General features: G+C 50.9%; 10 protein-coding genes across 10 annotated transcripts; all 10 read left to right on the forward strand.

Moving 5' to 3' along the window:
- Positions 1-661: 661 nt before the first annotated feature.
- abfII (putative extracellular glycosyl hydrolase/cellulase) lies at positions 662-1,926 on the forward strand (the record flags this gene model as incomplete). The annotated part of the gene is made up of 2 exons (XM_056931883.1): positions 662-731; positions 827-1,926. 2 exons carry the CDS (start codon positions 662-664, stop codon positions 1,924-1,926), a joined length of 1,170 nt encoding a protein of 389 aa, XP_056791842.1.
- Positions 1,927-2,850: 924 nt separating this feature from the next.
- Positions 2,851-4,401, forward strand: N7539_002281 (Zn(II)2Cys6 transcription factor; the record flags this gene model as incomplete). Its single annotated transcript, XM_056931884.1, has 4 exons — positions 2,851-2,934; positions 3,005-3,472; positions 3,547-3,836; positions 3,900-4,401. The coding sequence occupies 4 exons, from the start codon at positions 2,851-2,853 to the stop codon at positions 4,399-4,401; spliced, it is 1,344 nt and encodes a 447-aa protein (XP_056791843.1).
- Positions 4,402-4,836: 435 nt separating this feature from the next.
- Positions 4,837-5,597, forward strand: N7539_002282 (uncharacterized protein; the record flags this gene model as incomplete). The annotated part of the gene is made up of 2 exons (XM_056931885.1): positions 4,837-5,391; positions 5,448-5,597. The coding sequence occupies 2 exons, from the start codon at positions 4,837-4,839 to the stop codon at positions 5,595-5,597; spliced, it is 705 nt and encodes a 234-aa protein (XP_056791844.1).
- An 805-nt stretch (positions 5,598-6,402) lies between these two features.
- Positions 6,403-8,293, forward strand: N7539_002283 (putative transcription regulator (RTG2); the record flags this gene model as incomplete). Its single annotated transcript, XM_056931886.1, has 2 exons — positions 6,403-6,509; positions 6,583-8,293. 2 exons carry the CDS (start codon positions 6,403-6,405, stop codon positions 8,291-8,293), a joined length of 1,818 nt encoding a protein of 605 aa, XP_056791845.1.
- Positions 8,294-10,685: 2,392 nt separating this feature from the next.
- N7539_002284 (NADPH oxidase family protein) lies at positions 10,686-11,606 on the forward strand (the record flags this gene model as incomplete). The annotated part of the gene is made up of 1 exon (XM_056931887.1): positions 10,686-11,606. One exon carries the CDS (start codon positions 10,686-10,688, stop codon positions 11,604-11,606), a length of 921 nt encoding a protein of 306 aa, XP_056791846.1.
- A 1,219-nt stretch (positions 11,607-12,825) lies between these two features.
- Positions 12,826-13,432, forward strand: N7539_002285 (hydrophobin family protein; the record flags this gene model as incomplete). Its single annotated transcript, XM_056931888.1, has 3 exons — positions 12,826-13,138; positions 13,203-13,294; positions 13,376-13,432. 3 exons carry the CDS (start codon positions 12,826-12,828, stop codon positions 13,430-13,432), a joined length of 462 nt encoding a protein of 153 aa, XP_056791847.1.
- Positions 13,433-14,721: 1,289 nt separating this feature from the next.
- Positions 14,722-16,721, forward strand: sidI (putative long-chain-fatty-acid-CoA ligase; the record flags this gene model as incomplete). The annotated part of the gene is made up of 4 exons (XM_056931889.1): positions 14,722-15,136; positions 15,220-15,517; positions 15,587-15,966; positions 16,051-16,721. 4 exons carry the CDS (start codon positions 14,722-14,724, stop codon positions 16,719-16,721), a joined length of 1,764 nt encoding a protein of 587 aa, XP_056791848.1.
- Positions 16,722-18,335: 1,614 nt separating this feature from the next.
- On the forward strand, positions 18,336-19,837 carry N7539_002287 (putative pyridine nucleotide-disulfide oxidoreductase AMID-like; the record flags this gene model as incomplete). Its single annotated transcript, XM_056931890.1, has 4 exons — positions 18,336-18,543; positions 18,609-18,947; positions 19,055-19,412; positions 19,480-19,837. 4 exons carry the CDS (start codon positions 18,336-18,338, stop codon positions 19,835-19,837), a joined length of 1,263 nt encoding a protein of 420 aa, XP_056791849.1.
- Positions 19,838-20,791: 954 nt separating this feature from the next.
- On the forward strand, positions 20,792-22,654 carry N7539_002288 (uncharacterized protein; the record flags this gene model as incomplete). The annotated part of the gene is made up of 1 exon (XM_056931891.1): positions 20,792-22,654. The coding sequence occupies one exon, from the start codon at positions 20,792-20,794 to the stop codon at positions 22,652-22,654; it is 1,863 nt and encodes a 620-aa protein (XP_056791850.1).
- A 2,666-nt stretch (positions 22,655-25,320) lies between these two features.
- N7539_002289 (glutathione S-transferase family protein) lies at positions 25,321-26,175 on the forward strand (the record flags this gene model as incomplete). Its single annotated transcript, XM_056931892.1, has 2 exons — positions 25,321-25,374; positions 25,561-26,175. 2 exons carry the CDS (start codon positions 25,321-25,323, stop codon positions 26,173-26,175), a joined length of 669 nt encoding a protein of 222 aa, XP_056791851.1.
- Between the last annotated feature and the right edge of the window lie 46 nt (positions 26,176-26,221).

Below are 26,221 nucleotides of genomic sequence, written 5' to 3' on the forward strand. Positions count from 1 at the left end.
AGGTCACTTCGACATTGCGCACTCGATCTGTATATGCGACCGTTTATTTCTGTTGGAACGCTTTGCATACTTCCGCCACATCTTCAGCTCCACGTGAGACGACTTCCAGGCTCCGGTACATACTGCTTAGGGGTCCATTATTGGTGTAAGATTGCAAGGAGAGAGATGCAGGAGCCATGACCAGGATTTAACGGCAACTTTGACAACGCTAGTGGCTTGAGTACTGTGGAAAGGGGGGACTGGAGACCATCTTCAAGCACCGGCACGTCCCCCGTCGACGACAGTAGTACTCCCTCTCCACTCCGGCCATGGCGTGACCTCCGTTCCTCCAAATAGCCCTCGGATCGCGTCTGGGGCTTTAACTTTCATGGCCGCGTTTGGAAATGAAGAAATGCGGAGAAGGCTTATTCTTCCCGATTAGCCTAAAACTTCGACCCGCTCGTGACCCAGTAATCTCGTGGAGATCGGGCTGCAGACCTTTTGTGAAGATGTGGAATCTCGGTTAGGAGGCAGTCCAGGGACTTTGCCAGGTCTATATAAAGATGCCCAAAGCGTGCATGTCGTCGTCTCTGACTCGATTCCCAGACATCCTTCCCTCAAAAACACTGTCTTCTCACTCACGGTCACGGTTCTTTTGACACGCGGTCGACTCTCTGCCATCATGATTTGGATCGCAGCCATATCGGCAATCTTGCCTCTGGTCTCGGCACAAGCGGCACTCTACGGTCAATGTAAGTACAAAAAAGATCGTGGCGGCTTCCCTTTGAGAGCGATCTTCCCCTCATGCCTGATGATCAGATGGCTGACCGTGGAGAATCTGGTTTAGGCGGTGGTCAGGGATTCTCGGGTGCAACCACCTGTGTCTCAGGCGCATGCTGTACTTTCTCCAACCAGTGGTACTCTCAGTGCCTCCCGTGCAGCAGCGGCGGCAGCGGTGGTGGTAACGGTGGTAGCCACACTACCTTGACCACCACTGCCAAGACGACTACCACTCAAGCTCCCAGCTCAGGTTCGACCGGCTCCTGCAGCTTGCCCTCCACCTACAAGTGGACATCCAGTGGGCCTCTGGCTCAGCCTAAATCTGGCCTCCTTGCCCTGAAGGATTTCACGGTGGTCCCCTATAAGGGCCAGCACCTGGTTTACGCCTCCGACGTCAGCTCCGGAGGCAACTATGGCTCGATGAACTTCGGCCTGTTCTCGGACTGGAGCCAGATGGGCTCCGCGAGCCAGAATCTCATGAACACGGGTGCCGTTGCTCCCCAATTGTTTTACTTTGCGCCCAAGAACGTCTGGGTGTTGGCGTATGAATGGGGCGCGTGTGCCTTCAACTACATGACCTCCAGCGATCCGACTAATGCCAATGGTTGGTCGTCACCTAAGTGTCTCTTCAGTGGCTCGCTCGGAGGCGGTGATAACCCGATCGATCAGTCCTTGATTGCCGATGATACTACTATGTACATGTTCTTCGCTGGAGACAACGGCAAGATCTATCGGTCGTCGATGCCTATCGGCAACTTCCCCGCGAGCTTCGGCACCGCGTACGAGACCATTCTGACCGACTCTAAATACAACCTCTTCGAGGCGGTGCAAGTGTACCGTGTCCAGGGCCAGAACCAATACCTGATGATCGTGGAATGCATCGGTGCAAATGGCCGCTACTTCCGCTCCTTCACGGCCTCTAGCCTTGGAGGCTCCTGGACCCCACAGGCCACGAGCGAGTCTGCTCCCTTCGCAGGCAAGGCCAACAGTGGCTCTACCTGGTCGAATGACATCAGCAGTGGTGATCTCGTTCGAAGCAGCGCTGACCAGACGATGCCCATTGACCCTTGCAACTTGCAATTCCTCTACCAAGGCCGAGACCCCAACAGCAATGCTGCTTACAACGACCTGCCCTACCGCCCTGGCTTGTTGACCCTCGTGCGCTAATCTGGGTCCTTTGTTCCACGGCAGACCTGATGCATCGAGTGGTTCGGTCGTTCGCCATGTGTGAAAGACACAGAATTTGGTTCAGAATACAACCGGGCGGCATTGCAGTGGTGTGTCCAATTGTATCTAGATGAGTTTAGCTCACAATCAGCGTTCATATCTCTTACTCTAAAAGATTTCGTCTCGCCAACGTAATTGTTGACCATGCACAATGTCTGAAAAGGCAGCTCGTAGCAGACTTTATTGTGATTATATTGTTGTTGCCAGTCTCCTCCAGTGTTCATCCTTAGACAGGAGTGGACCAGGTGACAATGCAATCAGTTCCTCGCATGATCTTTGAAGGGCCTCAAGCCCCGATGTCTAGTCAAAATAGGTCCATCTGAACTCGGCTCGCTTTGAAACATAATCCAGATCGAAAGAAGCCGTCTTCAAATGACTAAGCCACTAGGTTGTGTTCGCTTCTCAGAGCTAGCAGAGGCAAAGCGTATCCACTTGGGTACCACCGTACAAACACCTATAGTGATCGATGATCGCATGTGGCAGGCGTGAAGGTCCCACGCACGCTGCGCAGACTCAGGCACCAACTCTCCATGCGGCTCTTGAGGCCGTAAGGCTGCAAGGCAACACTGATACGCTCGATTACTGCCTATTCAGGAATAGCGTGAGGCCCGTGGAGCCTTCGATGCGAAATGGTGGAGCGATTGGCCGGTCCAGAACATCGTGCTTGAACCCTTTCGAAGGTGAAATCGCAGGATCTGACCTCAGCGCTCCAGTGGGCGGTGCAAACGATGGGTAAGCAAAACCCTGACTCCTGAGATGCCTCGTCTGAGATTGGGAGGCTCCCAATTCAAATTTGCCGTCCGTCTTTGATCCAGTAAACCCCGGTTGCTTGTGCTTTTTCCTGCGTTGAACTTGTTCCTGATTATGTCGAAGAAACGAGAGCTAGGTCCCCTAGACCAGCGCAAGCGGGTGGTTCGCTGCGAGTCATGCGCCGTCCGAAAGATCAAGGTGGGTATGGAACTGTAGAGGTCACCACCATATTTGCCATGGCAGAGCTCTGACCACCTATCTCGAGCAGTGTACCGGGAGCACGCCTTGTGATGCGTGTATTCGTCGGGGCAAAGCCTGCAGGAGGCGCACTTCTGAACCTCCAGAGGCCATCTTCGTCTTCTACGAGGAGACCAAGTCGCAGGATGCCTCCCTGCCCGCTCAAGTGTCCAGAAACGCCGCATCGGTCTTTGTTGATCAGTTTTTTGCTTTTCTGTCATGCAATCAATTTGTGCCTTGTTTGAATACTCTGGGCGGAGCTCTTCTGCCTCTTGTGGAACAATCTTCGCTTCTCAGCTCCATTGCCAGTGCCATTGGAGCGCTGCATGCTTCCCGCCGCGGCTTCTCAGCTCGATATTCTCAAGCCGATAGCCCCGAATTCCAGGCCCTGCGCCTGTACTCTCGGTCTATCGAGTCCTTGAAAGGCGCTCTGACAGAGGCGAAAGTTCATGGTCGGGATGATGTTTTGTGGGCGACATTTCTTTCTGGTATTTTTGAGGTATTCGCGTTGCCACGTCTCTTCCAATTCAGGTTTCTGGTGAAGACCACTGCGGTGCTAACTCACTGGAATAGCTGATGATCGATAGCACCGGGGACGGTTGGGCGAATCACATGCTACATGGCACCTCTCGTTTATTACAAGCGGCAGGCCCAGAACGCTCGATGTCGCTCCCTCGACAGATTTTTGGTCAGGTCTTCCAGATCTTCGAGGCCAATCGAGTGCTGGTGTACGGAGGAGGGACAATTTTAAATAGCGAGAGCTGGACGGCCATACATCAGAGCGATTCATCAGGTACAGATACATGGGACGCACTCAGTGCCATCTCATCACGGATGGTGCAGGTTTACGATTTTACTGCCCGGTATGGATCCCTATCCTTTGTATCGATGATGTTTCCAAGATGCACTCTCTCATCATGGACCAGCAGATTCTATGACCATGTGCGCAAGTTCTCAACTTCCGACATTGTCGACCCCGTGCTAGAAGCATTTGGCTTGGAAGCCCATTTACTACAAAACGATTTACTTGAACTTCGTGATAAGTTGCTTGGTCTCGAGACTGGCGATGGCGGAAGCCTACAGCCTCACCTTGCACAATCATACTGCCTCTACATGATCATCACCATTTTTAACGCCTTTGATTACTATCAATGTTGGCACCTGTCGCATACTCCACACATCTCTTTGCTTGAAATATCTACCTTCGTCGATCAAATCATCTGGCGCTCGTCGCTCGTTCTCAATACTCCAGGCGGCCCTGGGGTGTTACTATTACCTCCACTGAGAGGTGCGGTCACACGTGCACGGAAGGATGACCAAAGATCCAGCATCTTGGACCTGTTGGACCAAATTCACAAACAAGGCTTCAAGGTGGCCAACAGAGTCAAAGAAGATATAGATATCCTTTGGGCGTCAACAGCGAGCTAAATTCCGAAGGCTTTTTTTCTGAAGATTACCATGATGAACCCGTAGAGATAAGCTTAATGCTCACCCCTGCTCTAGGTGGTGGGCTGTCTGAACTTCATTTGCAACCTTTCCCAATTCGGTTATAATCGAGCGCGAGATCCAAGCGTAGCTCCACAAGTAGCCAGGCACCAAAGATATCTAATTAGCGACAAATTTCATGAACGCCGAGGTGCCGCTGGATCTGCTCTGCGATGCCTTCCTCGGGCTCCGTTGAGACGACAGAAATATCTATATAAAGCTACAGAAATCCCCGTCGTTCAATGCTCGCTTCATTCTCTTTCTCATCCATCTGACTAGACACCCAAATCCGAGCGAGGTTACACGTTTACTCTTGAAGATTTGTTCCCTGCCTCAATAAATTTGGTCAGACCTATCCAAATTATTGCCCTTTCCATCATGAAACTTCAGATTCCCATCGTTTCTTGCCTTCTGGCCAGCCTGGGTGATGCTCTTGAGACCCGGCCCAAGGCTTGCGGTCACTTTCCGACCTCAATCCAAGAGTTCACAAGCGGATTCCAGCAGCCGAAGCCACCCATGGTGAAAACGGAGTTTCAAACCAGCTTCATCCAGCACAAGTGGTACTTTGAATACCAGCAATCTCAACGTCAAAAATGTCCGGTCACTGACGCAGCATATCATGTCAGGAACGCGAATCTTTCGCACGTCTCATCTGGCTACCTATACTTTTCACCATCGCAGAAAATGGTTCGTGCAGATGAAGCCTACGAGGGAGCCCTGGCCACTTCGATCTTCGACTACGGCAACACCACCCAGCAAGGCTTGGTCATGAACACGGTGACCAGCTACAGCGTGGGCAGCCCAAAGCCCAGCGTGTGGAGTGGCTACGTGCTATCCAACTATCCCCTTTTCGCCGAGGATTTCCTGATCAAGGGTGATGCTGTGTTTGGTGGCCTGGTCACGAGAAATCTTCTGCAAGGTCATGTCGCATCTGTGAGTCTCGGATTCGCATTTCGGGCGCTTGAGTTGAGTCTAACCCAGACTTCTAGTGGAATATTATGTTCATGGGCTCGATCCCTGTCACCGCTTTCGTGGATGCATGCGGCGTACTCGTTGGATACGACTATTTCTCCCCTGGGCTACGTACACGAGTGACTACTGATTTCTTCAACACTGCCGTTGGGCCCGTGAAAATCTGAAGAAAACTAGGTGCATTGCATTGACCCTGTCAGCTGCTACCCAGTCAAGCGATAAGCACCTGATCAGGTTGTTTTGTGGTACCATGGGGTGACTGGCATAATGTTCCTCTCAAGCTGGATGAATGGAACGATTGCAGCTGGATCACCGTGATGTATGTATGAACGGAAGAGAATGGATTTATTTCAACCCCGATGTCCTCGGATTAACTACTATCTAGGTACCTAAGGTAGACGGCTTATTCGACACGTAGACGTACATATCTTGTCCATGACGGAAGAATGTCTCCCCAGTACAAAATAGATGAAATCGGTATATTCCAAGTAACAAAACTGTGACCCAGACTGGAAGTAAGTCGTGTAGTGAGTGAGTGCATCACTAGCACAAGGATGAAAATGCATTGAGCCACTAATCCAACCGGGCTCGGCTCTTCAATGTTCCAGCCAACATCGCGGGAGTGCCCGACCACAGCTGATCTGGGATGACCGCCTTACACCTTGTGGTAGGCGGTGAGTCCAATGACGCCCAACGTCGGGTCACCACCGCAGTGAGCTAAGGAGGTCCATAAGGTAGGGGCACTTGATGATGTCACCCAGTCACAGCCATTGGATACCTAGTGCAACCACAGCAGCAGGGCACTACCACTACCTTGACTACCTTACCTTGCACGGCCAAGAGTCTTGAAATCACCCAAGCTCACAAAAGGCGTCGCGGGGTAATCTCACGGCCTCTTCGAACTTCAACCACCACCAATCAAACCTTCATCTAGACATTCAAAAGCAAAGACTGCTTGGTGAACATCACCAAATGGGAGGCGGCATGGATTATCCTCCAGGACGAGGTCCTCAAGAACGAAGCCGACACGCCGACGCCGGGCAAAATGACAACTTCTATGCGGTGGTCGACATGGGCAGGTACGCGAACGAATAGAAGCATAGCATTCGCATCCTGAATGAGATTCTTCTCTGATTCTCATTGCGAGAGTAGTAATGGCATCCGATGTTCGATCTCGGACTTGACTTCCCCGACGACCCGTGTGATTCCCACAGTCCATTTCCACCGAGTCAACATTTCCCTTTACGAGGCGCAGGTCGATCCGAACACTGGGGAGCGTGTGCCCATATCGCAGCGGGTCATTGATCGTGTGGTGAGCGCCATTGTACGGTTTCAAATCATCTGTGTGGAACTTGGCGTGCCCGCCTCCAACATCCGTATCATTGCGACTGAGGCTACCCGGACGGCGATCAACTCAGAAGCGTTCACAAACGCCATTCTTTCTAAAACAGGCATAACGGTTGAGCTTCTGCGCAAGGAAGAAGAAGGCATCATTGGAGCATGGGGAATCGCGAGCAGCTTTTCCGATGTGGAAGGCCTGGCATTAGATCTTGGCGGCGGAAGCATGCAGATGACCTGGATTATCTCACATACTGGCAGTGTTCGCATCAGTCCACTCGGTGCAGTGAGCTTCCCTTATGGAGCGGCCGCCCTGACTCAGAAGCTTGCGGATTTAAAACGGAACAAAAGCGAAGAAGATGCAAAAAAGGCAACAGAAGAGTTCCGCAAGGAGATGGCCGATAACTTCCGCTCTGCCTTTGAGCGCCTCAAGGTTCCCGAAACCCTGAAGGCCAAAGCTCACGCCCAGGGAGGGTTTCCACTTTACCTCTCTGGGGGTGGTTTCCGCGGCTGGGGATATCTTCTGTTGTACTTGCACCAGACTCGGGGTCAAAACTATCCCATCTCCATCATCAATGGCTACACCGCCCCCAAAGCGGACTTTGAGAACACCGACGCTCTCAAGGAGGTGGCTCGCACTGCGGATGAGATTTTCCGAGTATCCGACCGACGGCGAGGCCAGGTTCCCTCCGTCGCTTTCCTTGTCAACACGCTAGCGGAGTCATTACCGTATGGTATCAAGGAAGCGCATTTCTGCCAGGGAGGTGTACGAGAGGGTGTGCTCTTTCGGGAAATGCTCCCGGTGGTTCGCCAACAAGATCCACTCGAGGTTGCAACCGCTCGATATGCGCCTGCGTCGGCACAGGCGATTGCGGCTTTAATGCTGGCCTCCCTACCCCGCCCTGGTCAGTCTCGATCGGTGCCGTCCGTAATCACTGTCCATTTGGTCCAGTCTTTCGCCAACAGTCTGTACGTTCATGCCTCAATGGCGAAGGAGGTCTCGTCAAGTGCAGCGCTGTTCAGCACAAGTACGGGGATCTTGGCCTCGACGCATGGAATCCCTCATGCTCATCGAGCTCTCTTGGCTCTGATGCTCCAAGAGCGCTATGGCGGCGAGCTGCCACCGCGGGACATTGGCTTCAAGTCCCACATGCAGGGAATTCTGACTCCGGAAGAAGTGTGGTGGACCCGGTATCTTGGCAAGATCGGTTACATTATCGGTCAGATCTATCTCACGGGTGCTATCGATACTTCAAAGCCTCGCATCGTCCCCTCCGCGAAGTGGGTCAATAATTTGGGTAAAAAGGAAGACCAGGAGGGGGTAGAGTTGAGGATCGCCATTCAAAAAGTTTCTTATGATCCCACTCAACTCAAAGAAGAGCTTCAAAAAGATACGCGGAAACTGGAGAAGGTGGGGAAACGCAAGAATTGGATTGGAGGCCGAGATGGCTGGGGGTTGAAGGTTCGTGTACTGGTCGAAGAAGAAGATCTGTTAGTGAGCCCGACTTTGGCGACCTTCCAGTGATTTGTCAAGTTCGTTCGATATACATCGAATGCCCCGTTGACACAATTCGAAACGTGGACTTCATCTCGACATCGTAGGGCCCCAAGAAACTGTCCAAGTCAAACACGGCGGGGATGTGGACGATAAAAAAAAGACCGCCAATCATCACACCCTCTGGTGAAGACTACGGGGGCTTGATCATCTGTGGAGCGTTCTGAAGTCAATCTGGGATCTTCACCGTTCTCGAGTCATAGTCTTCGAGCAGACATTGGTGCTTGGGATGCGCCGAATTGCGAGTCGGAGGATGCATGAGCAGAATGATACACTTATGAAACGTTGACCGACATTCAATGGTCTGTAAAGTGTAAGCTCACATACCGTATGAAATGATTGTACGGTAACTTCGGTAAGTATGGTACTTCCAATACAATGCTGTTTGCGAAAAGATCAGATAAGATAAATCAGACCGCTGTGATCGGGCTTTGAGACACAAGAAGTCAATTCACTTCAGCCTGACCAAAGCCGCGCCCCTCCCACAAGGGTGCTCTGTGGATCTTCATTCACGCTTCTTTGTCACCCTCGCGTCGCCTCTAGACTCAATTTTTGGTGAGCCAGTACGCGACTACGGCATGCGACTGCAAGATTTGGCCCTTCTTGTGTTTTGTGCACAACGCTGTTGCGGACGCGTCTTCGGCACAAAAGACGAGCTCTGCGTGATTGCGATCTATTCAGCGCTCGACTCAATCATATTCTCGGGAGATCAAAATAGAGGTTTGTGGGAGAACCGCTGTCGACGCTGGCCGAGGGTCATTTCAACCTACGCGTCGACAGAATTGTACTGCAGCGATGCAGAACGCGAAGCTGGCATAAGTCATCTCAAAGAGGCTTGCTTTCTGGCGGCCGAGCTTGAATTGATTCCGCGAAAGTCGGTCGCTACAAACCTCACCGAAGCAGCTATACACACTTATAAAACTGTCGATTACCTGGAGTTGCGTCAAGACGATGTTGTAACTCTTCCAGTCTTACTTTCTCGCAATCATTTTGATCGTGTTTTTGCGACCCTGGTAAGTTGTTTCCTCTTATGGTGTAGTGAATAACTCTGCAACCAGATTATCTTTTGACACCCAATAGGACACGTGGGAATATGAGAATTGGTTTCATCACTTTGCTGGGTATGTGCCCCAGGTCTTATCTTCGCATTGAGTAATTGTTGGTTCTTTACTAAAGTTGCGGCGCATAGATGTTTTGGCTATGTATACTGGCTCATCATCTTGGCTATGGGGACCTTTTACAATGTCTTTGGCCTCCGTCACTTCTCAGACGATCGCCAGGGCGTGAGCTCCCTGAATCTGAGTTCGACGCGCTCCCACGGCGATACAGGTCGACGATCTTTAATGAATAACGCCATTTGCTGGCTCGGAATCCCTTTAAACATGCCACTCTCGAAAGCTAACTGGGAATCAATTCTTATGGGACATGAGACTTCTTCGCGAGCCGAACTACTCGCAGTTGCTGGCTTTTGGATCACGAGTCTTTTCCTGGCCGTGGTTGGCTATCGTTTGTCTTCCGAGAACATCTTGTGAGTGCGCCTAAATAGATTAAGTTCATGAAGCCTCCCACTTACAAGTTCATGAAGCCTCCCACTTACACTGTACAGCTGGCCCGACATCACCAGTCAGATTCTACGATACTCGGCAGATCGGGCCGGTATCATGTCATTTGGGAATATGCCACTGCTGCTCGTCTTCGGCGTCCGAAACAACATTCTTACTTCGGCCACCGGCTGGAGCCACTCCAAGTTCAATCTGTTTCATCGCCATGTGGCCAGAATAGCTACCTTACAGGCAGCGATGCACTCCGCTCTCTATCTGGTCATTTACATAAGAGGTATGTCAGACGATGACAACCTTTTCCCCCTTCTCTGCTGAGATTGTGTAGTCATTAACTTGAGCAGCCGGTGAAGATCTCTTGAGCGATATCCTCGAAACCTTCGTTCTCTGGGGAGTCTTGGTAGGAAGCATCAACCCGATCTATCATGTGGAAGCCTTGTCTCGATGTGGATGCTGATGCGCTACAGGCAACTACTGCCATGGCTGTCGTCTTGATCACTTCTCTCGATCGAATTCGCGCTATGGCATATGAGTTCTTTGTAGCAGCACATGTCTTGCTCTCGGTAGCAATGTTGATCGGGTGCTTCTAGTAAGTATTTCTACCAGACTGGTTCAATACTAAGCGATGCTGATCATGGGGAAGTCATACAACACCCTTTAAAACCCATGTATACTGGCGTTACCTTTGGCCAGCTGTGGCCATATGGGGACTTGACCGCATTTTACGACTGATAAGAACGCTCTATCTGAATGTTCGACTTCAATTTTGCGACCACGGCTTTTTGAAATTGATCGCTTGCTCGATGGCATACGATGCAGAAGCTGACGTCGTGAAATTGAATTTTGAGGTACCTCGAGCGTTGGAAACCAAGCCGGGTGATTACTACTTCCTTCATCAGCCTCTCAGAGCGAAGGGCTGGGAGAATCATCCGTTCACTGTCTGTTCTTGGGGACCTGGATCTACACCGCATGAAGACGAATCCTTGACGCCCAGTCGCTCCCACAGGTTTAGAAGCGACTCCCAACTGCCACTTCTCATCACAACTGTGTCCCAGAATTTGGGTCATGAGTGGGGTCTCGACGATGGACACATTTTAGAGACAACGAGGCTGACTTTCTGGATTCGTCCTTATGACGGCTGGACTCGTCAATTACGTCGCCAGTGTCTTCGTGACCAGAAATCTCCATCTACACCTTTCATTCTGCTGGAGGGCCCCTATGGTCATTCGCTGCCACTCTGGGATTACGATTCGGTGCTTATGGTCGTGGGGGGCACTGGGATTGCCGCCGCTCTACCGTACCTTCAGGACCACCTCCGCCGATCACTCAACCACCGATCAGCAGACAGCAAACAAAAATTACGTACCAAAAGCGTTGAATTGATCTGGGTGGCAAAGCAAGCGACCTTTCAGCAAGATGTTGTCAATCGTGATTTACAGCCATTCCTTCATCGGGATGATTTTCGTGCATCCCTCTACTGCACAGACACAGACTATAGAGTGCTCACCGAAGACCAAAATAGAATCACGATGTCTGCTGGTCGGCCCAGTATCTCATCAGTCATCTCCGATCGAGCCACTGATCCCTTAATCGCAGGATTGAGAATTGCAATCTTCGTCTGCGGGCCGGTACAAATGTGCGATGAAGCCCGCATGGCGACTCGTGCTGCAATGGAACACGGGCACAAGGATCTGCAATACTTCGAAGACAGTTTCACATGGTGATACTACACGCTCGATGTGACAACGTGACAGATCGACGGGCGCGTATGAAGTTTGCTAAAGATGTTGTTGGAGAACACGGCGAGGGCCTGGAACCGGATTGCTTGAGGCATTTTCACACCTCCTGAGATCAAAAACGATCTTCGAAATGAGCGATGGGAGCGAATTGTCAGTGTTTCCAAATATATCACTGATGGATCGATGCGTTTGCCCGACGAAACTCGGATCGAAATATGTAGTATCGTGCAAATTTTAATATTATGGGGCTCTCCACGCAGATGCGTCCTCTAGATGCGATTTTTAGCAGGCACTTTACGCTCGGCTCAGTTATCTTAGTCTTCTAAATTGATCATCAGCTCTCAAGCCTGAAGCCCGTGACATCTGCACTTGCACCTGGAGCTACCCAGTTTATGAGTTGGAGCTATCATTGCACCCCGCATCATATTTCTGAGAGTATCCATTTCCACGTAGTCTAATTGAATGTCAATTTATCTCATTCCGATACACCCAATATTGTTTGCCTCGGATGCCGTAAGGCTGGCTTCATGCTGGGCATTCGATAGGTCACATCACCAGCTCCCAATGGAAATAAGCATCAGCTCCACAACAAACTCAGGAGGGGCAAGCTATTGATTATACGCAGATCATGCTTGGTTTGTCACAAATCACCCCAGTCCCTTCATGCAGGTATCCTGCGGCTAGATGCAGCCTGGCACTCGTTTATGCAGGGGTATGGGAGCTCTGAGTTTCTCGCTGCGTCCTCTCCGCATCAGTGAAAATGCGCCTCAATGCATGCATGATACGCCGGATCAATCGGATAGTGCGCCTCTACCTACCAAGCCCGGCTCGATTTACCTGGTTTGCTATCGTGAGTTAGGTTGCCCGGCTGCTGAATTGTTGCCCTGCATCAGTTTATTAGTTTTGTGGATCCACTCTGGGACCCCCCGTCGATCCTCATCTGACCGGAGCACTCTTGATCGACTCCACTGTATGTTGATGCTAGAGTCCATCCAAGTCTGATATGGGGTCAATGCTAGGCGTTATACCCATGGATGTAGCGGCTCGAGTATGAGTTATCGAGGAGATTTGCATATAAAGACCATCATCCCAGATATATTTCAGGTCTTCAACCCACTATCCAACCTCCATATCATCATCCCAATTAGCCGCATTCTTCTTTACCTCTCAAACCCAAAAACATTCTGTTATCTTCACCACCAAAATGAAGTTCATTGCGACTGCCCTTCTCTTCGCTGCGGCCACTCTGGCTATGCCCTCCGCTCCTTGTGATAAAGATGGCAAGCACAGTGATGGCTCAAGCGACGATAGCTCCAACAACATTACCTACGAACAAGCGAGCGCAAAGTGTGGCAACGACGCCGTTGTGTCTTGCTGCAACAAGGAGACCGTCACTGGCTCGGTGACTAGCGTCAACAACGGTCTTCTGGCTGGCGTGCTGTCGAACGCTATCGCTGGCGGTCCTGGCAGCGACGGACTTGGTCTCTTCAACGGATGCAGTGATCTTAGCTTGGGTGGTAAGGATTCATTATCACGATTGAAAATGAATTGGCACTTTCCTGACACCATTCCCACCTCTAGTCCCTGTCGCCAGCTTGCTCAGCGCCCAGAACATTCTCAACAAAAAGTGCCAGCAGAGTATTGCCTGCTGCCAGAACAGTCGTTCTGAGGCTGTAAGTGTCATTCCACCATCTTCCGTCCTGAATGCAACATTCTCTTCGTACATATGGAACTAACCTGTTCATCTGTCTTAGAACGGCGACCTGGTCGGCGTTGCTCTTCCATGCGTTGCCTTGGGTAGTCTGATCTAAATCGTCGGATCGAGTCTTCCCTTCTAAAGACGACCGTCGGAGCGGTACAGTGGAATCCGTTGATGATAATAATGCTCCGCCTGTTGGTCTACCTTGTGCTCAACGTAGTGGGTACTACGCGGGAGGCGCGCCACGGGATTTTGTACATGCAAGCTTGAAGTATTTTACTTGATATATAATTGAGTCGTCGTTTCTCCCGTCTAGGCAAAATAATTCTGTTGCATCCATGGGCTCCCTTGGGGAGGCGGCTAGTGAGTCAGTGGAGGACAGCTGCTTCACTTCTCCCGAGGTATTAATGACCCGCCCAGTGGATGAAGGCCAGTCATTGAAATTAGTTTCGGACGAAAAGACTCCGAATGAAGCCAGTATAGTTTACGGATTCCCATGCTGAATCCAAGTCGCGAAGGAGTCGTGTGTTCAACTTCGAAACTTGATCCCCTCACTTGTCGTGACCCGAATTCAAAGCTCATCATCTCAGTATACGTAGGTTTCTTTCCGTTGGTCAATAGGTACAGGCAGAATGCAAGTTGATGAAGTCAAGTGCGAGTCCGAGTGGAGCAACGAGAAAATTCTAGCCTACCCCACTATTATCGTATGAGCCCCAGTAAATGACACTTGGATCTCCTCCCGTCGATTGGCAAGGTGAGCGATACGCGATCGAGACCTTTTCCATCGATTGAAGCCTTTTGAACCTCTCGCTGAAGAGTAATATGGTAATCTCATTACAGCCTACATACGTGGCGTGGAACTCCGCCAATTTCCCATCTACAGGGCTAGTGAGGCGAGATTCGCTGGGATGATTTTGAATGGCCGGGTCGCGAGAGAACAGACGAGTACGCGCGGATTCTGACATTTGATGGGAGGGACGAGCAAGCCGATGCCGGCATGTGCGTGCGTCACGCTGGTCCGGAATCTAGCGACGTTATCTGATCCGAAGGTGGGCCGGAGGCTCGGCTGTGTTTCAACGCTCGGACGAAGACTGCTGTAATCTGTAATACGATGTGCAGTATGGCTAAATACCGAGCCAGACTGCTAATGTTCCGGTATACATACATAATTACCCACTTTTCGGCTTATCTGATTGGCAAATCCCCGGTTATCTGATCTGATAGAAAATAGAGAGCAACTGAAACTGGGGCGGCCATGAAAAGGAAGAATGCGCAGCGATTCCGCTTTCTTTTGGTCGTAAATTGTGGAAATTCCTTCCCTCATGCACTTCGTGTGAAAGTGAAATCTTCCGTCTCTTGACCACCTTTCCATTTTACCAGTTGCCCAAGCACCCGTCAACCATGGAGGTTTCGCGCAGTGTTCAACGCCTGCAGAAGACATTGGATCATATAACAACAACGTCCGCTCCGCTACAATGGTCATTCGTCGAAGGACCTCTCGAGCCGGCTATTCTGGACATCACCCTCGGTGATTTACTTACACTACAGGCGCTTCGGTATGGAGATTTCGAATGCCTTGTCTTTCCGTGGACAGGGGCACGATGGACATACAGTGACCTGAAGGAGGAAGTGGATCGTCTCGCTAAAGGTATGCTCGCGATGAATGTGCATAAGGGCGATCGCTTGGGTATCATGGCAGGCAACTGCGAGCAGTTTATCTCTGTCTTTTTCGCAGCCGCCCGCGTCGAGGCTATTCTGGTGGTGTTGAACAACACTTATACCCCATCAGAGCTACAATATGCTTTGGAACATACAGGTATGAGCAGAGAAGCCTTGAAGAGTCTGAAATATGTTCGATTCCTGGACTGACAGCGCTATTGCGTTCTTGTTGGTTAAAAGACTGTCGTTTCCTCTTCATTACACCTCAAATAGGGCGACATAATCTCGAGGGATTCCTGGAACAGGTCGGCTCTAATCCAAAGCCAAATAAGACCACGAAAATTGTCGAGGAGATCATAATTCTCCGTGGCAAATATCAGGGCTTCACGACTTACGACGAGGTCCTCGGGCGAGGGCGCTCGCAGCCCCTCCATACCCTCCAAGATCGAGAAGCTGAACTACGACCGAGCGACGTATGCAACTTGCAATTCACCAGTGGCTCAACCGGAAATCCGAAAGCTGCGATGTTGACCCATCAGTAAGTTGTATCTGCCATTCTCGCACCAAAATTTCTGGCCTGGGTGGCGTTTACTGATTACGCTTACAGCAACTTGGTTAATAATTCGCGCTTCATCGGCGACCGCATGAGATTATCTTCCTTCGACATTCTCTGTTGTCCACCGCCACTGTTTCATTGCTTTGGGCTTGTTCTGGGCATGCTTGCTGCGGTAAACCACGGCGCCAAAATTGTCTTTCCCAATGAGACATTTGATCCCCAGGCTGTTCTCAATGCCATCTCAAACGAGAAGTGCACTGCTCTGCATGGAGTACCTACAATGTTCGAAGCTATTCTGAGCCTTCCGAAGCCTGCCAACTTTGACACCTCCAACTTACGGACAGGGATCATTGCTGGGGCCCCTGTTCCACGACATTTGATGAAGCGGCTGTTGGAGGACTTAAACATGACTGAGTACACAAGCAGCTACGGTATGAGAAGATCTTTGCAGTCATTGCATATTGTGCCATCATCATGACCATTGCTAATTTCCAGCGAACGCTTGGTCTTGCCAGGTCTCACGGAAGCATCCCCTACGTGCTTCAATGCGTTCACCACCGATTCCATTTACACCCGCATGACGACAGTGGGCAAGATTCTCCCACATGCGCGCGCGAAAATCGTCGACCGCGACGGGAACATCGTGCCGATCGGTCAGCGAGGCGAGCTTTGCATCTCGGGCTATCAACTCACAAAAGGCTACTGGAACAATCCAGAGAAAATTGCGGAGGCCCTCGTCACCGATAGCAACGGAATAACGTGGTTGAAGACCGGAGATGAAGCTTCCTTCGACGAGAGAGGTTACTGCAGCATCACTGGTCGATTCAAAGACATCATCATTCGTGGGGGAGAAAACATATACCCGCTGGAAACTGAGGAGCGTCTAGCCGCGCACCCCCACATTGCACTTGCGTCTGTCATTGGCATTCCTGACTCAAAGTACGGAGAAGTTGTGGGCGCGCACTTGCGGCTTCTACCAGGCTTGTCTCGATCAAGTGATGAGGAGCTTCGGACTTGGACTCGGGAAACTCTCGGACGACACAAGGCGCCGCAGCATGTGTTCGTCTTCGGCCAGGCGGGGGTTCCTCACACGGTACCGGTGACTGGGAGCGGAAAGGTGAGGAAAGTGGAACTGCGACAAAAAGCCATAGCCTTGATGGAAAATCGAGGTCAACCTACACCATGATCAGGAGGTACAGTCATGAAATCGTCGGATTTGGTCCCACGCGCAGGGCCTGAAAGACATTACATTATGTAAGAGCGAGTATTGCATAGCGGGCGCTCGAATGGGCATTCGCGGGAAACAATCCTGCTCGGTCTTGGAGCATGACCCATTCCCATATAGAATTAAACGTTCACTGTCTCGATAAACTGCCAATCAAAGGGTGTTATTTTGTTCGGGCGGATGAATTGTCTCTTAACCTCCGGATCTGTGCCGATGTACGGCAATCTTATCAGATCGCCATGCGGCATGCACCACGTGCCGTGATATGCGAAACGTGCCATAGGTATGTATTGTAATGTAAGATATCGAAGTATCTTAGGGCTGAGGCAAAGCGTACATACATACGGTTCGGTATGTAAAAATGGATGCTGTATTAGTGTATGACTACGTGTATGTGTCTCGGTCTTCTCGGAAGAGTTGTCAATTTCCCTGCACCGAAGCAGGAAAGGAGTCCAATTTTGATGGAGTGGGGAAGATAGCCTTGTAGTTTTCCCCATGAGCGACTTGGCATTGACTCGGAACCGGAGGAAGGTGAATCATAATCATTAAATTGCTTGAGTAATAGCGGGTGACCGCGACGCGGCTATCGGCGGTTACTGTATACTGTACACTGTACAATGTACATGGATCACCCGTGTCTATCACTGCTGGTCATTCATTACAAGATGTCACCCAGCTAGATTCAACTGATAGTAGTACGTCTTCAATGATTTATACCTTGCAAAGCTTTTCAGGATATGGGACAACAGTTTGGCGTCATCATCTTGTCGAGAAAGGCCTGTCAATTTGGTTAAAGTATGATCTGGCTGTGACGGAGAATAGGGCCCGCATCGTGCGACACGCTATCCGTTGAATTTCGTTTACACGCTGTGAACTCATGTACAGGACCCACCACTGTAAGTGCAGATCAGATAAGATAACCCTGTTATCTGATCCGCACCCCTGGATTTGCATGATCCTCCATCCAATGTAGCGATGGAAAAGCACATTCCAATCTTCACCGTGCTGATCAACAGCTTTCATGACGCGTCCAAATCATTCGAGCGAGGTGTGCTCTGTATAGCCTGTCTGTCTAACCCCCATTATGCTTCATGCCGAATCGAAAGGAATTGGCGTGGCGCACGCCCTGGAATGTTGATTCAGGCATTCAAGATTGCGTAATAGACTGAACAGGCTCCGTAAATTTCCGTGCAGAAGCTCCAGAGCAGTGGGACCACCGCAATTCCGCTCAGTATCCGAAATGAGAGAGCCGCAAATTCCACGGAAGACAGGTATGATACAGCAACGCTCTCATCTGATAAATTGTAAGGGGGTCCTGCAAGACTGGTTAGAGCCGCCAAGCACTCGTAGTGTTCGCTCTGCGGAGCGTGTGCGACTATGCAGGACATTTTTGGGACCCCCTGTTGCAAGACCCTTTGTCTTCAAAAGCTCCATAACTACCCATAGAGCATCATATATGACGAAGACCTCTCTCCCCACTGTCCGCCCTCTGCAACATCGACGGTGATTGAACATAGATCAAACAGATATTTCTTCCCGTTCGAAAAGATTACTGTCCATTCTTCTTACCTCACAATGGCCCTCAATGATACTGTACTGGCATCTGCGCGGCCATTTCGTGTCATGGTTATTGGCGGTTCATACGGTGGGCTTTCAACCGCTCTCAACCTGTGGGATCTCACGCAAGCTCGACATCCACGCTTCAACTATGCCTACGATGGGCCAACTCCAACAGAGAGAATCCCAATCCAAACTACCATCGTGGACGAGCGCGACGGATATTGTATGTCAAACCACTCCCATTTCGAAAACGCACGATTGTGGCCTGCTGAGACTTGTCACCGACAGATCATCTAATTGGTTCACCCAAATCCTTGATCTGTGAAAAGCTAGCCACCGCATCTTGGACACGATTTGAAGATATTCCGGCATTAGCATCGCCTCACTTTAAGATTGTTCGAGGACGCGTGAACAAAATCAATTGCGCTGCGAAGGTCGCCCACGTTCTCGATACCGCCACAGGGTCAATTCTTGCCGAATCGTACGATTTTCTTGTTGTTGCCTCGGGCGTTCGCCGGACGTACCCAGTTGTTCCTCAATCTTTGTGTCGAAAAGACTTTCTGGAAGAAGCTTCGAAACATTCCAGTCAGGTGCGGAAAGCATCTGGTGTGGCGATCATCGGTGGTGGTAAGCTTCCGCCCTGGTCTAATAGGTCTGCAGCATCAGACCTAAAATGCTCACCATTATTGGCCCTCTGCTCTCCAGTCCATTTGATCATATCTGACGAATACCAGGTGCCGTTGGTGTCGAGATGGCTGCCGAGCTGAAAATGCTTGTCCCTGATCAAAGGGTTACTCTGATCCATTCCAGGAATCGACTACTATCGTCCGAGCCGCTGCCTGATGAGTTTGCCCAACAAGTTCTTGCCGCACTACATGAGGATGGTGTTGAAGTGATCCTCAGTCAGCGAGTTACAAGTACCACACGTATCGACGACGCAGCAGAGGACAATGCCTGGCGTTTGACACTGAGCGATGGGCGAGAGTCGGTAACAGGGCATGTTCTGAATGCAATCTCACGATGCGTACCGACATCAGAGTATCTACCCGGCAGAGCCCTTGATGATCGCGGCTACGTCAAGGTTCAACCCTCGTATGTTGCTGAATGATGTCGCTCCCTTGTATGTTCCACTTGGACTCTGATGCTGACGCACACTCAGTTTGCAGTTTGCTGGCGACATACCCAATTCCCAGCATCATTATGCAATCGGTGATATAGCCTCATGGCCAGGTATCAAACGGTGCGGAGGTGCCATGCATATGGGTCATTATTGTGCCTTGAACATCCATCAGCAGATGTTGGCACTATGCCGTGGTGGAAATCCCAAATACAAGACCCTTGTGCCATCGCCGCCTGTCATCGGACTCGCCCTTGGAAGAAAGGCCGTGTCATATACGCCGGCTGAGGGAGTGCGCCATGGAGAGGATCTGTTGAAGACCTTGTTTGGAGATGACATGGCAAATCAGAGTGAGTCTGTCTCACGGGAGCCAATTCATAACACGTATGCAACAAGATGACGATGCCCGGAAGCTGATCATGATTCTAGGTTGTCGAGACTATTTGAAATTGTCAGAAGCATGTTAGCAAGTTCCATCAAAGTAGTCAGATGGAGCTCGGTTTTGCAAGTCCTGGCTCATAGATCTCGGTCATCCGGCCGGTACCAATTCGGAGTAATGTGAAAGGCTCTTCTCCACTTCATGACAACGTTCAAGTGGAGATGTCATGATATAGGGACTACAGCGCCGACAGAATGGATGGCCGGGACTTGGAAGCATCTAGGTGCAGATAATAATCAGCGAAAAGCCACGCATGATCTTCTTTCTGTGTTCTTACTCTGTTGTTATTGTTTTGCTTGCGATGGTTCGGCCATGACGATTCCGTTGAAGCCATTGTGGGTTTTCATTTGGATCGATCGCTGAGGCGATGAGCACCCAGCCAACCAACGTTTACCATCATGCATCTTGAATAAGCCGTTTTGTTCTATTGTCGAACCCTCATTATGGTCTACCTATCCAGAGGCAACGACAGCCCATCCCAGAGACGTTTCCAAGCTTGTGCTTTGGAAATTCCGTTGTATTCCATTGCTGATCCCTCGATTAGGTCCATCGTCGAGGCGAGGGGAACCCAGTCTAGCGACCTTTGCAAGCTTACATATTAGTTATTCCGGTGTATTCCGTTCACGATTCTTCGTTTTAGTTTGCCGTCAAGGCGATAGGTGAGAACCCAGCCCAGCGACGTTTGTGAAGTTATACCTCTCCCATGACGATGTGTCCTCTCCCTGCCTTTGCTTCCTCTTTCCTGCGGCTTTCTTCCATTCTCCCTCTCGCATTCGTCGAGACTTTGACAACCAAGATCACAACTTTGGTGTTCAAACGAAGCCACCGCTATCATGGACCGCCTCCCACAGGAGCTTTTGCTGCAAATCAGCCGCCATGTATGTTGGTACCCGCGATATTTTGTCTCCTTTCACTATGAAAAGATCATGGTTCGTAGCCGCTAATTTGAAACAGCTTCAGTCTCTGCAGCCGGATTCTCGGAGACACTTGGGATCTTTTAGAAAGGTCAATCGTGCCTGCTATGATGCAGCAACGCCGATATTGTTCGGAGTGCTCACGCTCAGGTTCTCGGACATGACGAGTTTGCGAGCAGCCGTCGCTGAGATCACAGAAACCCCCGAAGGTCAAAATTCCCTCAGATGGGCCAGGAGACTTCACGTTGCCGGGGATGCCCGTGCACAAGGCTACTGGTGGCATAGGATTGAACGTCTGGAGCCGTGGGCAGTCAGTCTGGCTTCCGAGGACAGGCCCACTGTGCAAGATACATTGTTGGATCACTGGCTTACTGCAGTTGATCCAATCCCACATAGACGACCTACCATTGTGCATACCAGCCACGCTTGCGACTGGAGCTGGGAACCAGTTCTGTCTCTCATCGCACGTCTTAGTCATCTCAAGCAAATTGATTTCTCGACACAGGGTGAGGTGACGGTTGGGGTTGAAGACATCGTCTCTCGCTACCATCCAGCATGCGAGGTGAGCGTCTTCTCGGCACAGGTTGTGGAGCGAAGTCTGGGCAATACGGGCTCATGGCATCAATTTCAAGGGCCAAATTCAACCGAGGCTTTTCGGTTCAATATCGAGTGGCTTCGGCGGCCTCGCTTGAACACTCTGACCGTGGGTCTGGGTCTGTATGGCCGGGAAGAGCAGCCCGTTGTCGAGATGTATGCGTTTCTCGTTAACGCGCCGGGCTTGAAGCACCTGGAAGTGTTTGGTCTCCACCGCCGAGACGATGGGAGCTCTACCGCCCTCCTCCGTCTCAAGCAACAATGGCAAGACTTGCAGGAAACCAGTCCGCCTGGAAAAGTTTGCAATCTGGAATCTATCACGATATCTGGGTCTGCTCTGAGTGAAGAGATTGTGCTCAGCTTCGCGGCTGCAGGCAATCTTTCCAACCTGCGCTCACTCATCCTGGCAGCGCCGGTGCTTGATTGGGCGAGTTTGGCTCGTGTTGCCCAACATTTGCCAAGGCTCGAGGGACTCTTCTTTGAGCTCAACAGTACGAAATTTCTTCCCAGTCCTGATTTGGTCGATGCCATCCGAGCCTTCCGTCCCTTACGGTACTTGAGCGTGGGTGACCTTGGAGGGTCTGAGAACCTGCGTCGTGTGGTCGAGATACACGGACCGTCCCTAGAGGGTCTCATGCTGTGTCCCGTGGATTACGCAAGATACACCAAGCTCAACGCATCGGACTTGATCCACCTTTCAGCTCATTGTCCAAATTTGAGGCAGCTAAGAGTTCAAGCCAAGCGATCCATGGGCACACGACCAGAGTGTGAGATGTACAGGGCTCTGAGCATGTTCCCAAAGCTTCACAGCCTTGTGCTAGACCTCCATTTCGATGCCCGCCCGGAATCTCAAGCCCATGGCCTGATCGCTGCGGATACCACCACCCTCCGAGAGTGTTTCATCAATGCCGCGACAGATGAGTCCCTTGCCACTGCAATTTGGCAGCTGATCAAGTCCACTGGCGCACCCCGTTTGCAGTTCATGCGTATCGTGCCCGTTGGAAATCATCGGTTCAGCCGAGAAGAGGCCTGGCTGCTGGCACGCTTCGCCCGGTCATTCTTGGTGACGCGATACAACTTGAACAATCCAGAACTGCCCCTGGTGGAAGAGATTGGCCGTAGGGAACCGACTCGCAGGGCGAGGCCTGGTTGGGTACAAAGTGACGGCAGATTGGCACAACTTCTCCAGACGATTTGGCCACGGATAGCCCACGTTCAAGACTGGTGGAACTCCGGATGGCAAAGCTTCCCTTTGGCGTTGAATGCGTGACGGATCCCTCGGTGTTTATCCTGCCCGCGGGATGTATTTCAAAATTCTATCATGTGACATAGTTTTAAGCTTTGCGGTCATCATAAATAATGACCGCAGATCCAAAACGATTCGACTCCATGCACGGCAGTAAGACCACCGTAAGCGCAGTGTGCGTCCGGTAATCTCAATGGCTCTGTATCCGCTATGCTGTTTTTTTGGGGGGTGAGAGGCATCAAAAGAGTATCCCATGAATTGGTGGTTTGGTTGCCGAATGCATGAGTAAGGATGCATTGTTGTGAAATTGAGCCGTGTTTCACTGCTGCGGTAGGTGCCTCTGGTACACAGAATGTTGTCTGATTTCTTGCCGGAACTGTCGCACATCTTTCAAATGATCACCTTTTGAGTTTTCCAAATCGTGAAGTAAGTTATGAGAGGAGGAAGCTTGGCAGAGACACATGATGAAAGACCCGTTCAGAGCTCGTGGTCCGGTCAAGTTCAATCAAGTCTCGTGCCAGCAACTTACACAATGTGTCGTACGCCGGCCGTACCGATCTATTGCTCCCAGTTGGAACGTTCGGCACAAAAGGCAAACTACATAGAAATGTTCATTCAGGATGACATGAGCGCCAGGACCGTATCGTGCCATTTCCTGACGCGGATTGAGACCGCACTCCACACAGAATCGCAGATGGCTGTTGCGGCCCGCTCGGCTACGACGTCGCCGCAACATGCTCTGACTGAACTGACTGGATGGGCGCAGTCGAAGACAATACCGACATGTGAAAAGATCACGTTGGCGTGCCCAGTCACCTGATTCAACTTCAAGCAGATCACGATGGGATGGCGGTGGAGTGATGCGATAAAACCAGGTACAAGTCAATCTGAGCCGGAGTTGATCTTCCGGGTGAAGCAGGGCTATTATTTGATTGTGCAGTTCGGGAGGCAGTTGCATCAAAAGAGACATTATTGCTTCGCATTAGGATCTGCAAAGGGTTATCTCTGGCCTGGCTGGCCTGGCTGGCTTGGCTGGCTTGGCTGGCCCGGTGGGCTTAGGTTGGCCAGGAGGTAAAGGCGTGCCCTGTGAGGGTCGTGGAGACGTGCCATTACCGGAGAGGCACAGACGACAAAGGGGGTTGAAAGACAATGGGCTACTGTGTTCAGCCAGCAATGGTTGGCTATCTCATGACAGGGTGTCCAGTCCCTCAAAGCTTCTGATATGGATATAGTAAAGTTTCAATGAAGCGTACATGGAAGAATTCTGGAAAGTTGAACGGCAGCATGGAGCATGGAGCACGAAGTAAGAAGCATGAACTACCCCGGCGGGACAGGGCGACGATTTTATCACGTGACCGTATCGTCATATCGATAAGACGTCTCTTAGCACTAGAACTCGACTACTAGCTGTTAGTAGTTCCTGGAAGCTGGAGAGAAACATTCGTCATAAGAGATTGAACTCTCCTCGAGCACCAATATTTCACAAATGATATATTGCGTTCCACAGTCTCGACGTCTTCATTCCAAACCAGTATAGAATCTGTATCACTCATCCCGTCTCTGACAAAATGCATGGCGTGTCCAAGAGAAGTGTCAATCCTGAAGCTGCAAGTAAGACGGAAACATGCATCGCCGACTTTCCGTCTGTTTCCACCTTGACTTGGCCAAGCTCGATACTGACCAGTTGATGACCAGCGCCCCCGCATTTTGGAATGACCAACGCCAAAACCGACTCTGCTGCCTGCATGGCCGCGACTCCCTCACGCCACTTGACAACTTGACAGATCCCTAACTGTTGGCGCTAGAGACCTTTGCTTCCAAGTCGCTCGTGTGGATTGTGGATTATTAGTAAGACAATTGAGATGTGTCAGCCTCATGAGTAATTGGCAGGTGGTCGGGTAGATGCTGACGAGGAATCTACACCGACTGCGTGTCCCATGTGGACCAAAGGATACTATCAGCATCAGCATGCATCAGCATGCATCAGCATCAGGTAGGCATCTACTATCTAGTATCAGTACCAACTACCATCTCAGTTACTAGTTATCTGCTATCTCCGTTGCACATTGGATCCACGGTAAGACTCCGTGGGAAGCTGCCTCCAGTGTCTGCAATTTTAATAATAGTAGCATCCATGAGTGATAGGATCTGTCAATAGGTATGAAGTTAGGGTATCATGCTGCCCAGGCATTCCCGTGGTGGGCATTGAACTGAGCTTCATTGCAAAACAAAATCGCCACATACTTCGGACGAAGGACCATGGAAAGAGTACTGCAGGACTACGGTATTAATCTACAAGGACAATCAACTGATCAAATGAACCAATCAGTAGTATGGTAGTGGTACAAAAATTGGATGCACACCATTCCTTTCTTTCGTCCAGCAGAACCCCACCACGGATTGCTCCCCATCTCAGGCAGTGGATGAATGTCAGCATCGTGCTTGTCCCACCCAAGCTCGACGGCTGACTTCGTTGAGGGGCAGAGGGTCCGGTGGAGCATGGATGGGATGGAGGGGTTTAAAACGACCCCGGTGGACTTGCCTCTGACCAGCTGTCCCAATTTTCAATCATCTCTCTTCAAGCTCAAATCCTCCAGCAACGGTCAGCAAGGTTAAACACTCGAGAGAACCTCTCAACGTCGTTCAATTAAGCTCTTTCCCAAAGTCTGATCACGACATTCTCCTCCACAATGGCACCTTTCGGCACAATCTACTCCTACACTCCCAGCCCTCGGGTGATCAAGGTACGATCTTCCAACCGAGAGAGCTTCGCATCCACCCTAACCTTAACTCAAACAAACCGGTCGCAACGGCATGGGCAGTTTGCGCATCCGTCAATTGCTCGCGAATATACACATATCATCTCCAACCTCAACTCTCCACCGAGTTGCGGTTTTGTTGACTCTCATCTAACAAAAGAAATGGAATAGGCCCAAGCTGCGGCAAATCTCAACGGCCTTGAATTGGCCATCGCTCCCGACTTTGTCATGGGCCAGAGCAACACCACCCCCGAATTCCTCGCCAAGTTCCCCTTCGGCAAGGTCCCCGCCTTCGAAGCTGCAGATGGAACCCTCTTGACCGAATCCGACGCCATCACACAATACATCGCCGAGAGTGGCCCCGCGGCCGCCAGCTTGCTGGGCGCCACCCCGGCAGAGCGTGCCGTCATCCGTCAGTGGATCTGCTTCGCCCAAGGCGAGGTCATCGAGCCCATCACTCAGCTCGGCCTGTGGCGTCTCAAGTACGTCCCGTACAACGAGGCGACCGAGAAGCAGGCCCTGCAGCGCATCGAGCGCTCTCTGAGCTACCTCGAGACTCACCTGAAGGACCGCACCTGGCTCGCGACAAGCGACAAGGTCAGCCTGGCTGACATCACGGTGGGATCTTCTCTGATCTGGGGATTCTCTCTGTCCATTGATGCCGAGATGCGCAACAAGTACCCTCTTACTATGGCTTGGTACGAGCGTCTGACTGAGGTAGAGGGCGTCAAGCAGGCCTTTGGCGAGAAGATCTTTGTCGAGAAGCGCGAAGAATACCAGGGTTGAGACTACGCACACACGTCATCTTCTAGCAAAGTCTTTATATTGCCAT

The sequence above is a fragment of the Penicillium diatomitis genome, assembly GCF_028827545.1.
Source record: "Penicillium diatomitis strain IBT 30728 chromosome Unknown utg000003l_segment0_segment0, whole genome shotgun sequence".
Lineage (NCBI taxonomy): Eukaryota > Fungi > Ascomycota > Eurotiomycetes > Eurotiales > Aspergillaceae > Penicillium > Penicillium diatomitis.